The sequence below is a fragment of the Rhinoderma darwinii genome, chromosome 7 (genome assembly GCF_050947455.1).
Source record: "Rhinoderma darwinii isolate aRhiDar2 chromosome 7, aRhiDar2.hap1, whole genome shotgun sequence".
Lineage (NCBI taxonomy): Eukaryota > Metazoa > Chordata > Amphibia > Anura > Rhinodermatidae > Rhinoderma > Rhinoderma darwinii.
Window position 1 is genome coordinate 18,301,082 of NC_134693.1, and position 14,657 is coordinate 18,315,738.

The following is a 14,657-nucleotide window of genomic DNA, read 5'->3' on the forward strand; positions in this document are numbered from 1 at the left end:
GTAATTTATGAAGGCTGGACAACAGGTGCTAAAAAGCATATCGGTTGAGCATTGTGGCAGTGGCAAGGCAAAGATAAGTTTGAGAATCCTTGTGTAAAAGGCAGTTCAAAAAAATCCAAGCTACTTTTTGGCCCTTCATACAGTACATCATTCCACACTCCAATGTCCATCACAATAGTAACGTAGATGGTCAAGAGCCAAGTAAAGTTATCTCCTTAAGGGTCATCACAACAACATGCATGAGTACAATTACTGTGGCCATTGTTGGTCAAGCATGGTCACTTATTTTAGAAATGTATCATTATAAGTAGTGGTAATTACCTGCAGAGCTTCTTCTGGGCAGATATCCACCTTGCTACAGAACTTATATACAAACGACCCATAGGCAAGATAGGTTACTTTCCGTAGTAGAGAACCACGTTGAGACTTTACAGTTTCTAGCAACGACTATAAAAGAATAATAAAAACTGTTTAATACACATTGGAAAGAGAAAGAGAAAGAAAACAAAGCTCTATAATATAATCCTAAAGTGGAACATAACTCATATGATATTTAACTGAAGGTGGAATATGCAGCTCAGGATGACCCATAGACAGTCAAGAAAGTTTGCCAAAATTGTGGCAACTTAATTTGGAAACAAGACGGCTTGTGACTCAGCCGGTTGCCACAACAAAGGAACATCCAACGTCTAGAGGAAATTAGTTTCACCATTATTGTAAACAGGGATTCTTTACTGTAAGAGCAGTAACACTATGGAACTTTCTGTCCCAAGATCTTGTGGAGGTTGAATCTTTGAATTAAAGGGGTCTAGATGCCTTTCTTGAAAGATATAATAATATAAATAGCACAATATAATATTATTAATAGTATAATAGTATAATGTTATAGATTATGGGTACTAGACCAGGGATGGGTCATTGATCCTGGGATTTATTATGATCGTCATATTCCGATGGCCAATCAGATTGCAAATTTTATTCTTTCAAAGCATGTCAGAAAATTAAAGCAGTCATCAGCTTGGTTGCTATGGGCAGCACCAGTTTTCATACATGAAGTCCATTAAGTTCAACTACATGGACTTTTTTAATTTTTTTTACCTTACTATGTAGATGTCGTTAATATCTATTTTTGCCTCTTCATAATTATGCAATATGAGATCCTCTAATAAGGTGCATTCTGCCTAAGAAAATCTTCTGAACATTTTTCTGACTTGATAAATTATATAATTCTGACTACCTTCACCCACCACTAGCGGGAGCTCACTAGAAGCTGTTTAAATTAGTACTGTATGCAATGAACTCCCCCTAGTGGCAGTTGCATATAGTTGCTATGACAGCTCCATAGCAAGCTAAGGAAGCAGTTCAATGCAGGGCTACCACCCATCAGAGGCCGCACAACAGTGGTGTGCCCCGACTCTATTGTAGATACGGCACTGTATTTGACTAAAAGAACCATGATACTCTGCAATGAGGTCTGGTGTTAAAAGTTTCTGCTAGGTTAGAGAAGTAAATTCTCCCTCTTTGGTGTGTGGAAAAAGACTTGACACCTTTTTTTACCTCATTTTTGGCTCAGGGCAATAGTTGTCAGCTCCCCAAATACTTCTGTGGAACCTCCATTACAGTTTAAGGACCTCAGTTTTTATTCAAGTTGTGAAGAACTTTACCATTAAAATTATTCAGTTCTACATGTTATCTCTCATCATTTTATGTTCTGCCAGTGACGCTAGAAGTCCCCGTACACAGGGCCGCAATTACGGACGATTTATACGGTCATGTGCATGGGGCCTAATTCAGCAGTAGAAAGAAGAAAGAACTATCGAATGTGTCTTTCAAGTAGGAACTATGACATGATGTTCATTACCTTCGCTTCCGCTAATGCTTCCTTATCCGCTATAGTCACATGTAATGCCAGTGGTACGGCCTGTGATGCTTCAAACTCACTGAGTTCTCTGAGCTTCAATTTTAAAAACCTTAGTGACAAATGATTACCGATGGATGGAACTGCATCTAAAAACCAGCGCCTGCAAACAAAAGACAAAAGTAATAAACATTAAAACACCATACTAAAGAGAAACAGTAAAATTCCTTTAATCTGACACCAATGGGAGGAGAAAGGTGCCAGATTAACAGATGCTCTGCATTATCAATTTATAACACCCTCTTGTAAGAATAGTGACCCTTCAAGCAGTGAGTCCAAAATAAAATGACAGATACAATCTGCTACTATCACTAATGTCTTCTGCTCCTGGGGAATTCTACATAATATTGTTCTGTGCTAGAAAACAGCGTCGATTAGCAGAATTACCGGATAAGCAGATACCGGATGAATGGAATTTAGCTATAATAATTATTTTTTAATGAAGTCATATTAGGCTCTTGACAGTCTCTAACGTGATTGTCTGGTTTAGAAAACGTATCTTTAAATACAATAGGGAATTCTTAATTAATAAAGGGACCCCCCTGTAATGGCAGGAAGGAGGTGAAGGGAAAGTGAGCCCTAATCTACCCACCGCCCTGTCCCTGCCTACTTGCAACGACCCGCCCTAGGCGACGGGGTACAACTGGGCGGCGGTCCCTACGCTGTCTAAGTGCACGGGAGAACAAACAGGGAACACGCAAGGGAAGGGGCAGTAGCCACGGAACGCCGCGAGGAAACGGAGCGGTGAATGAGCAGTCAGGACCAGGATGAAGTGGAGTATACCAAAGTGAGCACGGAGAAGGAAGCAAGCCAGGGGCAAAGCAAGCAGGTTAAGCGGAACTGCAGCAAGGCAGAAGCACGGCAGGAGCAGGCTGGAGCAAGCAGCAGTGAGGCCAGGAATCCAGAAGAATTACAAGCACTGAGGAAGAGAACACAGCAGGTAATAAAGGACAGGGGGCGGAGCTAACTCCGACTGACCAGGCTGCGATAGGCTCTCCCACTCCTGAGCCTGCCACCCTGGTTGGTGGGAGATGGTGTCAGTCGAACAGGTCTGGCCTCAGGTGTGGATTGATTAATCCCAGGAGTATACCTAGACGTAGTACCTGGCAGATCCCTAACACCCCCCATATAGGACACATCAATTAACTAGAGAAGTGCAAATAACTACTCTACCTTTGGAGGGCCCAGTATGACTCATTGATTTAAATTACAAGTGTAATACCTCATTTTGCCTACGGGAGTGATGTTGGGATTTTAAACACTTATTGACCAGTACCTTCATAGGTTAGAAATTATTTCTAAGCCAACTAATTATGAAATGCAATTACCCTGATATTGTCAAACTCCAAATAAAAAACTTGAAATCTTTCAAATAACCCTTTTTCTGGGTTCTACGTTATGAGAGTTGGTATGACTCTGTATTAGTTACCCACCAAAGCTTAACAAAATTCTGTTTTTTTTTGGTATTTTTGTTTTTTCCCAGGAGACTAATTTATAATAATATCACTATAAAATGTGCAATCATTCATTCATATACGTACCCGAATAATTTTATGTAACTTTTTGGAAGAAAAAAATATTGGGCTTGTACTGAATATAACTTTTTATCCAAAACCAGACATTGCTATCTAAAGAAAATTTGCATTGTTTCAGAAGACTTTGATAAGTTACTTTATGTCTTAAAATATAGTGTAGCCCTGATCTGACCAAGTTATGCCTCAAATTTCTCAGATACTTTACAGAAGTCTTAAGGGCAATGCTCCCTGGGAAAAAGTATGCAAATAAGATCTCCTCGAAAAGGTAGTACAGTGGTCTTCCTTCTGGAGGAAAGCTATTCACATGTCCCATGTATAAAATATGTGAATGCAAGATAATAACAGTACAACTGAGGATGGACATAAAAGCCGGGTCCAAAAAGATCTTGATCTAGTTGAAAGTCCTTACGCATCTAGTTGGTAGACTCCCATCATACATATATCTACAGTTTCTCCTCTAAGTTGCTTGCCCATGGGTCAGAGAATCTTCCATAACAATGTATATTATTTTTCCATTTTATGGCTATGTTCACACAGAGTTTTTTGCTGGCGGAAATTCTGCCTCAAATTTCCATTTGAAAGTTTGAGGCAGATTTTCCTTTCCCTGCATGCCGATTTTCGCTGCGTCCCATTGATGTCAATGGGAGGTCAGAGGCGTAAACGCCTGAAGATAGGGCATGTCCCTTCTTTCTCCCGAGAGGCGCTTTTACCGCTCGCGGTAAAAAGACGCCTCCCATTGAAATCAATGGGAGGCATTTTCGGGCCGTTTTTGACGAGTTTTGCGGCGCGGTTTCCACATAAAAAGACTCATAAAAAACTCAGTGTGAACATAGCCTAAATTGGACGATAACAAAGTGAAAAAGCAGGCTGGGAAAAAGTACAATAGGAGGCAATCAAATGATATGAGCAGCTTTAATGCACTGAGGACATGGCAGAAGAAGTTATCAATTAAAATAGACACTATGATTCATAAATGAAGGGAATACATGTAAGGGTAAAAAATATTCACAAAAATATGGGCAAAACTGGAAAGATCAAAGGTCAAGGTCATTTGACATTTTCTAACTCTCAAACTGAATCTTTCACCGAAAGAATAAGAAATAATAATTTCTGCTTATACATGGCCCAACAACCTCTAACAATGTTACTTAGCTTGGGTCCATGGGAAATCTGATCTTTCCATTGCCGTCTTAAGTCGTTTATGACACCAACAGAATGGTGTCATGAATCACTCTATGATCTATCGAAAGAAGTGCCCCCTCTGCTAGATATTAGCTTTTCGGTGGGACAAGTAATATTCTATTTTTTCTTTTTGAAAAGTTTACCTTAGTTACAGCTCCTTTAGTGACAACAGATGGTCAAAATTATACATAAAACAATTTTATGGAGACGTATTATATATATATATTCCTAGCCAAGTCTTAGTTTAGCCGGGAACCAAAATTCAAAAAGTTTATTTAGAATGAACTCAGGGTGATATTTGGGGCATTGTATTAAATGATCAAAGTCAGATTGTAACAACACAACTCGACACATGCCCAGAACGTTTCTTCTTATGATATTTATGGGAACAGAATGTCACGACCCTTGGGCCAGCTCTAGTCTATAGTGCTTGCTAGTGTGAGGGTATGTGCACATGTAGTGACCAAAAACGTCTGAAAATACGGAGCTGTTTGAAAATACGCAGACGTTTTTTGAGCAACTCGCATAATACGCCTCGTTTACGTCTGAAAATAGGTCGTGTGAACCCAGCCTTATATTGCCTTTGGAGAGATAGGACCATGTGTTTTCCTGCTATGGAACAGTTGGAGCCATGCTAAGTTGGGTCTTCACCTTTCACATGCTCCAAAGTAGCTATACAGGGCATCTTTATGGTATGAATGTCCTTCTTTTCGAAATAATATTACAACATTGAAAATCATTTCACATCTCCAAGTCATAATGGAATATCCGGGTCAAAAATAGAGACACAGGGACAATCACACTCTCGAATGATTGCTGATTTGTTATCCTTGTTACCCCCATTGATATAAATATTCAGAATATGATATTTGCGAGTAGCTTCTACATTTTACCTGTAATGAGTCCTTCCTGAAAATTGTTTCCATAAGCTTTCAATATGTTCATAGTTTGACATGCGCAAAAGTTGCACCAAATCCATAAACTTCTCTGGCGATGTCTTTGATAATGGTCCCACATTGTGTTGTACTAAATGACTCAGAAGTTCATTAATCTGAAAGTGAATCCAAAAACCTGTTTAATATGCTAAACAATTATCATCATATCCTTTATAGCCAATGTACAAATCCAATTCTACAGGTGACCATAGATAAAAGTGCCAATAGGACCTTATACACCACTTACAGATGTGCACAATGGATGTTTTGTATGAATCGTCTATATGTATTTATTTTATCTTATAAATTGTCATCTATATGGTCATATTGGCATAAAATATTTAATTCTGACCTGCATTGTCTACAAATTCTAATTCCATTGGTCAATAGAAAAATAACGGTCTAAAATCTTTCATGTCACAAAAGAAAATTTATGTAGATCCTTAATAATCCTTGACCACATACCAAAAGTCTACATGACCATGATGAGGCTCCCATTACAAGCTCCTCTACATGCATCGGGAAACATAGTCATGGTTCAATCCGGAGAGCCATAGAAACTTGAACCTATAGTTTGGCCATCCATGTAAAATAATTGTTGTTGGATTTAACCAATTTAAATGGAATCTGCCTTAAATCCCATGTGTATGGGGACAGTCAAACTTCTCAACTTGGCTTGGATTTTAACCTAGCCTATATTTTGTTTCCCCAGAAGATAAGTGGCACCAGAGTTATTTGGCAGCCACTTATCTCATTACCCCTACACATACGTTTAATGGGTATCAGCTGCACTGCCAAAATAATTCCTAAATATCCGTGTTATCCATTGTTCAAATAATACCACTATGCAGTGCAAAATGATGATATGACATAGTACACAAGTAACAGTGCCCAAACAATTCATAACCTGAACCATGATCTAAATGTAAGGTGGCCTACCAGAGAAGGCTAACTAAGGTGGGAATGAGAAGGGAAGTACAGACCCTTAAATTGTGGAGTCCCCAGGGCATTTGCCCCTTTTTCTTACAACGCAATTTTCTTAAACTGATATACACCTATCAGCCATAACATTATAACCACTGAAAGGTGAAGTGAATAACATTGATTATATATTAGGCAGCAAGTGAACAGTCAGTTCTTGAAGTTGATGTGTTGGAAGCAGGAAAAATGGGCAAGTGTAAGGGTTTGAGCGACTGTGACAAGCGCCAAATAGTGGTGTCTGGACGACTGGGTCAGAGCATCTACAAAACGTCTGGTCTTGTGGGCTGTTCCTGGTATGCAGTAGTTAGTACCTACCAAAAGGGGTTCAAGGAAGGACAACCGGTGAACAGGGTCATGGGCACCCAAGGCTCATTGATGCGCATTGGAAGCGAAGGCTAGGCCGTTTGGTCTGATCCCACAGAAGAGCTACTGTAACACAAATTGCTGAAAAAGTTACTTCAAGCTATAATAGAAAGGTGTGAGAACATGCAGAGCATCAGAGTGACTCTTTGCACAATGTTCTGCTGGGAAACCTCGGGTCCTGGCATTCATGTGGATGTGATATGTTACGACTACCTAAACATTGCCGCGGACAAGTACTCCCTTCATGGCAGCGGTATTCCCTAACTGCAGTGCCCTCTATCAGCAGGATAACGCCCCCGCCACACTGCAGACCGTTCAGGAATGGTTTGAGGAACATGACAAGAGTTCAAGGTGTTGACTTGTCTCCAAATTCCCCAGATCTCAAACCTACTGATCATCTCTGGGAGGTACTGGAAAAACAAGTCCGATCCATGGAGGTCGCGGCTCACAACTTACAGGACTTAAAGGATCTACTGCGAACGTTTTGCACCAGATACCACAGGAACCTTCAGAGGTCTTGTCAAGTTCATGCCTCGACAGGTCAGAGCGGTTTTGGTGGCACGAGGAGGAGCGACACAATATTAGGCCGGTGGTTTTAATGTTATGGCTGAACGACGTATAATCTTTTTATGCAGAGTTACTTGTTACTTTTTCCCGTTGAGATAACGAGAACGTTCTCCGCATCTAGTCTATGGATAAGCGCGTATAGCACGGTACATTTAATACTTTAAGGCTTTTTATTCACAATTATGTGTCACTTATAACAGCAACATCTTAGAACCCGGCCTTCCTGGGCAAGCCGCAAAGACACTCTATACAGACGCCAATTATATTTTTATGGAAGAAAATGCTTTAAAAAATGCATAGTACATTCAAATACAAAGGATTGTCAGAATATTCTTGGCAGTCACGTACCTGGCTCTCTGTGTTTTTTGTTCTTAACAAGTGAATAGGAGTTTGAATCAGTTTCCTCTCAAAGTTATAGCGTAGTGACTCTTTGGTAATATAGTCATTATTCTCCGGGGTCGAATGAATCTGCTCTTGAACTGCTTGTAACACAAGTCTCTGCCTGCGAACAGTAACAATGATATGAATCATCTACAGTATTATATAGGAATTTGTACACCTTGAATAAAACAAGCTACTCTGATGCACAGTGGTGGGTTTGCTTCTTTATTAGAGACTCGGTATTCACCATTTAAATATGGGCCGCTGCTAGACTAGGTGTTCGCTTTATTCTACATTTCTATTTGGGGCAGGATATATCCAAAGCGCTGTGTACGACATTAACCTTAGACTTTGTTAAACTGGGTTAAAGTAGATAATGTGAACTTGGATATATTTGCTTGAATCCATGATACTTTGTGGTTGTTCTTGAAATATTTGTATTCATTTAATATTCAATTATCTCCATTATGTTCCATAATATTTACCACTTTTACCGGTACGTCCTGGTGTAGGGGGAGAAGTATGGAGCGCGCTCCATATGCTGCGGGTGTTGGCTGTGTTTTACAGCTGGCACCCAGGACTAACGGCCAGGAACAGCGATCTCGCTGTTCCTAGCCGTTTCACTCCTCAAATGCTGCGGTCAATCGCGACCGCAGCATCTGAGGCATTAGGAAGAGGGGGACGCTCATGTCCCACCTACAACAAGATAGGGGGGTGACGATGGTTGTCATGGCAGCCCAGGGGCCTAATGAAGGCCCCCAGGACTGCCTTCACTCTGCCTCTGTTAAGCCCTGCCTGTTGCAGGGCTTAACAGATGCCTGTAAAAATAACAATATACTGCAATACATTAGTCTAAACTATTACAATATAGCGTTATTTAACGAGTACCGTGAACGCTGTAAAAAATAAAAAATGTAAACCACCAAAATCGCTGTTTTTTGATCAACTTAGCTCCCAAAAAAGTGTAAGGCCTTATTCACACGAACGTGTCCGTTTTGCGCGCGTAAAAAATGCAGCATTTATCCTGCGTTGCAGTTCCCTGTGACATCCGTGTATGGTGCTTGTCAGTGTTTTTTACGTGCGTATGTCATCCGTATGTCATGCGTTTTTTACGTCAGCAAAATAAAATGAAGGAGGTGGTTTTCTTTCTCTCATCATTTCTTTAGCAACTGTTGCGTTAATCTCGCACAGCAAACGGATGTGTGTCCGTGTGCTGTCCGTGATTTTCACGCACCCATTGATTTCAATGGGTGCGTGATGCGCAAAAAACGCACACAAGTATAGGACACGCAGTGAGTTTCACGCAGCGGACACACGCTGCGTGAAAAACACTGAATGTCTGATCGGCCCCATTGACTTGCATAGGTCCGTGCGACGTGTGTTATTTTCACGCGTGTAACACGGACGTGAAATACGCTCGTGTGAATAAAGCCTAATAGAAAGTGATCAAAAAGTCGTTTGTCCAGCCTCAGATATGGCCTTATTGAATATCAGGGTAGCAGAGATGTCTCCAGACCACCGCTGGCCTGCGGTTTATATTTTAACCTCAGTGCGAAAGTGTGTGGCTTTACATTGGAAATCTTCTACTACCCCAACAATTACGGATTTATGTGCTAAGGTTAACTCCCATATTCATCACGAATTTGCATTAGCCTCTAATCCATCACAATTGGTTGCACTTAAACGTCATTGGCGCGCTTGGCTAAAAAGCTCGCTGGCTCTTCTCCCCAGAGAATATAATAGCATATGATAAAGACATGGGGGCTTCCTATTGGAAAACAGGACGGCTCAAGTAGGATTTTTACTTGACCGATTATCACTATCTGCTGTTTAATATGTTATTACAGATGTATGTGATGGCTGACATGTTACGTTTACTATGTTTATTATGTTTGTATGTCAGTAGGTTACTGTCACTTTGTGTGTAAATGTCCTGTGCTTGTTACTTGAAAAGAATAAAAAATCTAAATAAAAAAAAAAAAAGTCGTATGTACCAACAAATTATAACAATAAAAAAGAATCCCTCACACCGCTCAATGCACGGAAAAATAAAAAGTTATGGCTCTCAGAATGTGGTGAGAAAACTATTTTTTTTAACAACTTTTTTTTTTTTAAGTAGTAAAACCGTAATCGTATTGAGCCACAGAATAAAGTTAAGTTGTTATTTTGACCACACGGTGAAAGCCGTAAAAAGTAAACCCAAAAAGAATGGAGGAATCACAATTTTTTCCTAATTTCAACCTGCAAATATTTTTTTTTCAGCTTCCCAGTACATTATATAGTACTTTGAATGCTAGCAATAGAAATTACAACTCCTCCTGCAAAATATAAGCCCTCACACCACTATATTGACAGAAAAATAAAAAAGTTATGGCTCTTGGAAAGAGGGAAGTGAAAAACGAAAAAAAATAAAAAAAATGGCCGTGTCCTTAAGAGGTTAAGCTTCTATACAGCACTCATGTTTAAGGGCGTACGTACCATAGAGTCAGACCATGAGGGCACTTGCAGGGAGGAGGCTCACCACCGGTTGGTCACATCCACTTTGCTATTGTACCTGTGTGGGACTCCCCACTATATAGTAACTGCACTGTTAGCAAACAAGGGGCTGGAGAATTTGCCCAGAGGGGAAACAAAGATCATGCCCTCCTGTCCAGTATGGAAAAACTCAGCAGCATAATGAGCAGCAGCATAATGAAGGCCCCGTTTGATCTTTGCTATGTAGCACCATCTCTTCTATGTAAGTCAATTGTTGGGTTAATTTTATTTAGGGTCTGTTCAGTATGGCTCTAACAAGGCCAATTTTTGTATGGCTACTTCATAAGTTACAGTGTTCTATTATCAAATAACTGTTCATTTCAGAATTGTAACTTAAATCTCCTGGGCCCTAATGCAAAACCCGTAATGGGGCCCCCAACCATGATATATCAGTGGCATTGCTGGTGCCTTTAATGGGGCACCAAGTACAACCGCAAGGGCAGCAGCCCTATAGTTTTCCCCCTGGTTAATAATTTGTTTTTATAAATTTGATCCCTGTCCAAAGGCCCTATTAGAACATATGGACGTCATAGAGGGTTAGAGAAATTTTTGTGGGACAGAAAGAAAGTATTCCATAGAGTATTATTACAAGATGATAACATCCCTATATGCCATGCTAGGCTCAATTTTCTGAACATTAGGGTGATGATGACCTTTAATGCCCTTCAAAAACACAAGATGTAGACATCATTGATGTTGGATTAGGTGTAACATGCGACATACAGTACCTTGATTCAACCACCATGGAGCCCTCAATTTCATTAAATGGAGTGAACTGGTGGACTTCTCGAACCTCTGCCTCCAGTAAATGGCCTCCAATCTCCATACCCTTGACCTTATAATTATAGGTAGCTGTTGCCCGGGAATTTTTGTTTCTCTCAAGAAAAAAAAATATATACACAATTGTCATTAAAAAACAAAAAACATAGAAAAAAAGTACATGAAAAATGTTTAGCAGAATTATATGGATTCTACCTGCTTACAGTTGACACATGTGTGGAAATAAGCATTGCCGGTGACCATTCGTGCTCTGTGCTCACAGTCATTTAGGTCTATTGATTTGGTAATAAGCATTTGGTTTGTTTTTTGGTTTTCTTGAATCAGGTAGTTGGCATGACAAAAGCCTCCAATGCCATTCTGTCATAAAAAAAGAACAAAATAACATCAGTCTCACAATGATGACCTGCATAGATATGTACGCTACTGTAAAGATGTCGTCTATATAGCGATCCACTCATCAAAGCAAAACCTACAGAGAAAGATGTTTGCATATAAAGGATGATAGAGTTGTAATGTGTAACTCAACATTAAACACAGGGCTGCTTTCTTCTAGAAACCTTTTCATTGGCTGTGTCTGGTATTGCTGGTCAGCTCCATTGAAGTAAATTAGTCTGAGCTGCAATACCACACACAACCCGTGGACAGGCGTGGAGCTGTTTTTGGAAGAAACGTTTCTCTAATCCTGTATGTCCTGTGCATAAATAGGTCTGCTTAATACAATGTAAAATGAGTGCGTCCAGATATTGACATAAACCTGGACAAGGAGATTAATTGGGTAGATTTTATTTCAATAAATATGATGCAACTTGATTGTATCAGCTTTGTTCTATGGTAACTCATTTATTTATTTTTTAATTTTTAAGTCTAGGGCTCTTTGGCGTCACACAGTCGTGGTAAAATCGTGGCATGGCCATCACAAACAATCTGACATGGTCCCATAGGGAAACATTGAAGTTGCAGCGCAAGTTCTGGTAAAGCTGCAATTTTTTTGTGACTTGCATGCTACACCATTGAGCATCAGGGGTTGGAGCACTTTGATTAAACTAATAGAAGGCTCTGTTCAGATCTGCAGAGTCAGTACTATTCTTTCTGTAGAAATGGTGGAATTTGACGGATCCCATTAGAGGTCAATAGGGACTGTCGTGCACCGGTGGTATCCATCATACAACGGATCCGGCACTGCATCCTATTTTTTTTTACTATAAATCTAAACCATGATGCAGCTGGGAACAGAGACTTATAAGGGTCAACTTCAAGTTCCCAAGCTTGAAATATGTAGCATGTAAATAATAATAATAAAAAAAAAGAATATACAATAATATTAAAAAAGTACCCAAGATATAAAAAACATGGTTAGAGCAACAATCGGCGCATATAACTTTTAAATATAAATATAATCTGCCTTAAAAGTTGAGTAACTTTATAAATATATAAATGACTTATCGTGCTAATCCTGAGTTACATCTATCACAATTCTACTGGTGATCAATGGAAACGGTCAACAAGTATGTGCTTGTAAGAGCTTTGATAATTCAGTTAGTTATCGATACATTATATTACTGTACAGTGCCTGGTGTAAGGTTGACACTCCCCAGAACTCAAATCACCCAAGAAAACTAACTGCAAACATTGAGCCGGCAGGGAATGCTGGAAGATGTGAGCTCAGAAGCCGTCAGGATTGTTAATGCAGATCTCAACTATAACACAGACTGTAACTCAGAATCAGTAAAAGATAAGTTATAAAATGTGTAATGACCGGTTGATTATCCAATTGTACGAAAAAAACCTCAACCTCCTTTAGTAATCTGATTGGATGCTAAATACCATAATGTAGCATTACACAGCGGTCCGACCCACCAGAGAAAGAGTCAATCTTATGCTATGGCCTTGCATTTTGGGTCATAGAGGGGCCTGGGGGACCCTAATAGGAATATGGACAGGGGTTGTCTTCATGAGATGGACGACAATGGTAAAAATAACTGAAATCGTCAGACGACAAATACCTCATCTCTCAACTCTTAAAGGGGTTGTCTCACGAAGAGAACCCCTTTTTAAGTAGACGCCCGCCCAGCCAATAGTTGATCACTGCGCTGACTTCTCTAACCTCCAACAATCAGAACCTTCATCTGGCTATTCATATATATCTGGCAGATGTAGCTTTACATGCCGGGCCATTCAAATAAAAGGACAACCGTGTAATGCATGGACGAGCCGCGTCTGCTAGAACAAGAGCTCGTCTTGTTCTTAAAAAGGGGGTATTTTCTTGTGTATTAGAATAGATAACATGCCACCTATTCTCATTTATGGTGTGTCCGACATATTAAGGTCATAGGAATTACTTTTTATTAATAATTTGTATCACAAAATGAAGTAATTTGACCTTATGATATAAGTAAAGGTCATTGTTTATAATTACAAAAAAAAAAAAATAGAAGCAAAATCCCTAATAATGTATAATAATACCTACCTATGAATTAGGGTGATGCACATTGGAAAGTTAGGAGCTAAAACATCTTCACAGTCAAGGTTATTGGTCCAGACTGACCGACTGCGTCCTCGCAGAATATCGTATTGTTTATTTTTCATGAAAAACCAGATACAAGGGATCATCAGATTGGAGTGTTTAGCCTAAGGGCTAGAAGTCAGAGCCCCCGGCAAGTGCAATTTCAATGGGAGAGTCATAACTCGACCTTCCCCTAGGAATAAAGCATAGCGTAGCTCCGGACATCATTGAACACTGTATAGAATATTGAGTCTTTTTTGTCCTTCAGTGTTAATATCGAGACGACGTGGAGTTGTGGGCTGTTTGCTAATGAACTGTTAGTAATAGAAAAAAGTTCCGGTGGTATAATCATATATAGATGGTATATGCCCAGCATTATTGTGCCAAATTTTCCTACATTCAAATAGGGTCCTGGCATATTGAGTGCAAGGGCTGCTAAGTTTTTTGGGGACCATCATCTTAGAAATATGTCTCGGCCTCGTGCAGACAAGGTGCGAAGAAAAAGAGAATTTCGTTTACTTAGGTCTATTTTGCAAGGAGTATACACAAAAATCATAGCATGCTATAGTTACTAAAACGGAATATGCTGCACTAGATGTATATCATTTTATTATCATTTTCTTGTGATGAATAATTTCCTAATATAACTACCTGTTTCTGACACTGGGCTCCAAATCCCCTGCTGCACATTATATCATGATGGAGATAAACAATACAATTTTTGCTGTCTGTAGCCACCACTAGATGGCGCTAACTACATCTGGATTTATACAGCTTTCATTGGACTCTGTATACATCTGCAGTGAGCTCCCCCTAGTGGTGGCTGAAGGTGAACAGAATTTAGCGATAGCCCCATCCCCTACCCCTCACCCTCACCACAGGCCCCATAGCAGTGGCATGGTCTACCTCTATAGGAGGTATGCACCTGCCCTTATTGAAGTCTGTGCACCGTTTTGTGACCCATAGAGTGCGGTCCA

General features: G+C 39.9%; 1 protein-coding gene across 1 annotated transcript in view; it reads right to left on the bottom strand.

The window, feature by feature from the left end:
- The window catches only part of LOC142657049 (vitellogenin-1-like), a 99,218-nt gene that overhangs the window by 67,001 nt on the left and 17,560 nt on the right, over positions 1-14,657 (bottom strand). Inside the window, exons 5-10 of the mRNA XM_075832099.1 lie at positions 11,373-11,534; positions 11,126-11,274; positions 7,830-7,983; positions 5,529-5,686; positions 1,862-2,021; positions 322-447 (exon numbers count right to left, since the gene is read on the bottom strand). Coding sequence (XP_075688214.1) covers positions 322-447; positions 1,862-2,021; positions 5,529-5,686; positions 7,830-7,983; positions 11,126-11,274; positions 11,373-11,534 — 909 coding nt within the window. The remainder of the gene's footprint in view (positions 1-321; positions 448-1,861; positions 2,022-5,528; positions 5,687-7,829; positions 7,984-11,125; positions 11,275-11,372; positions 11,535-14,657) is intronic.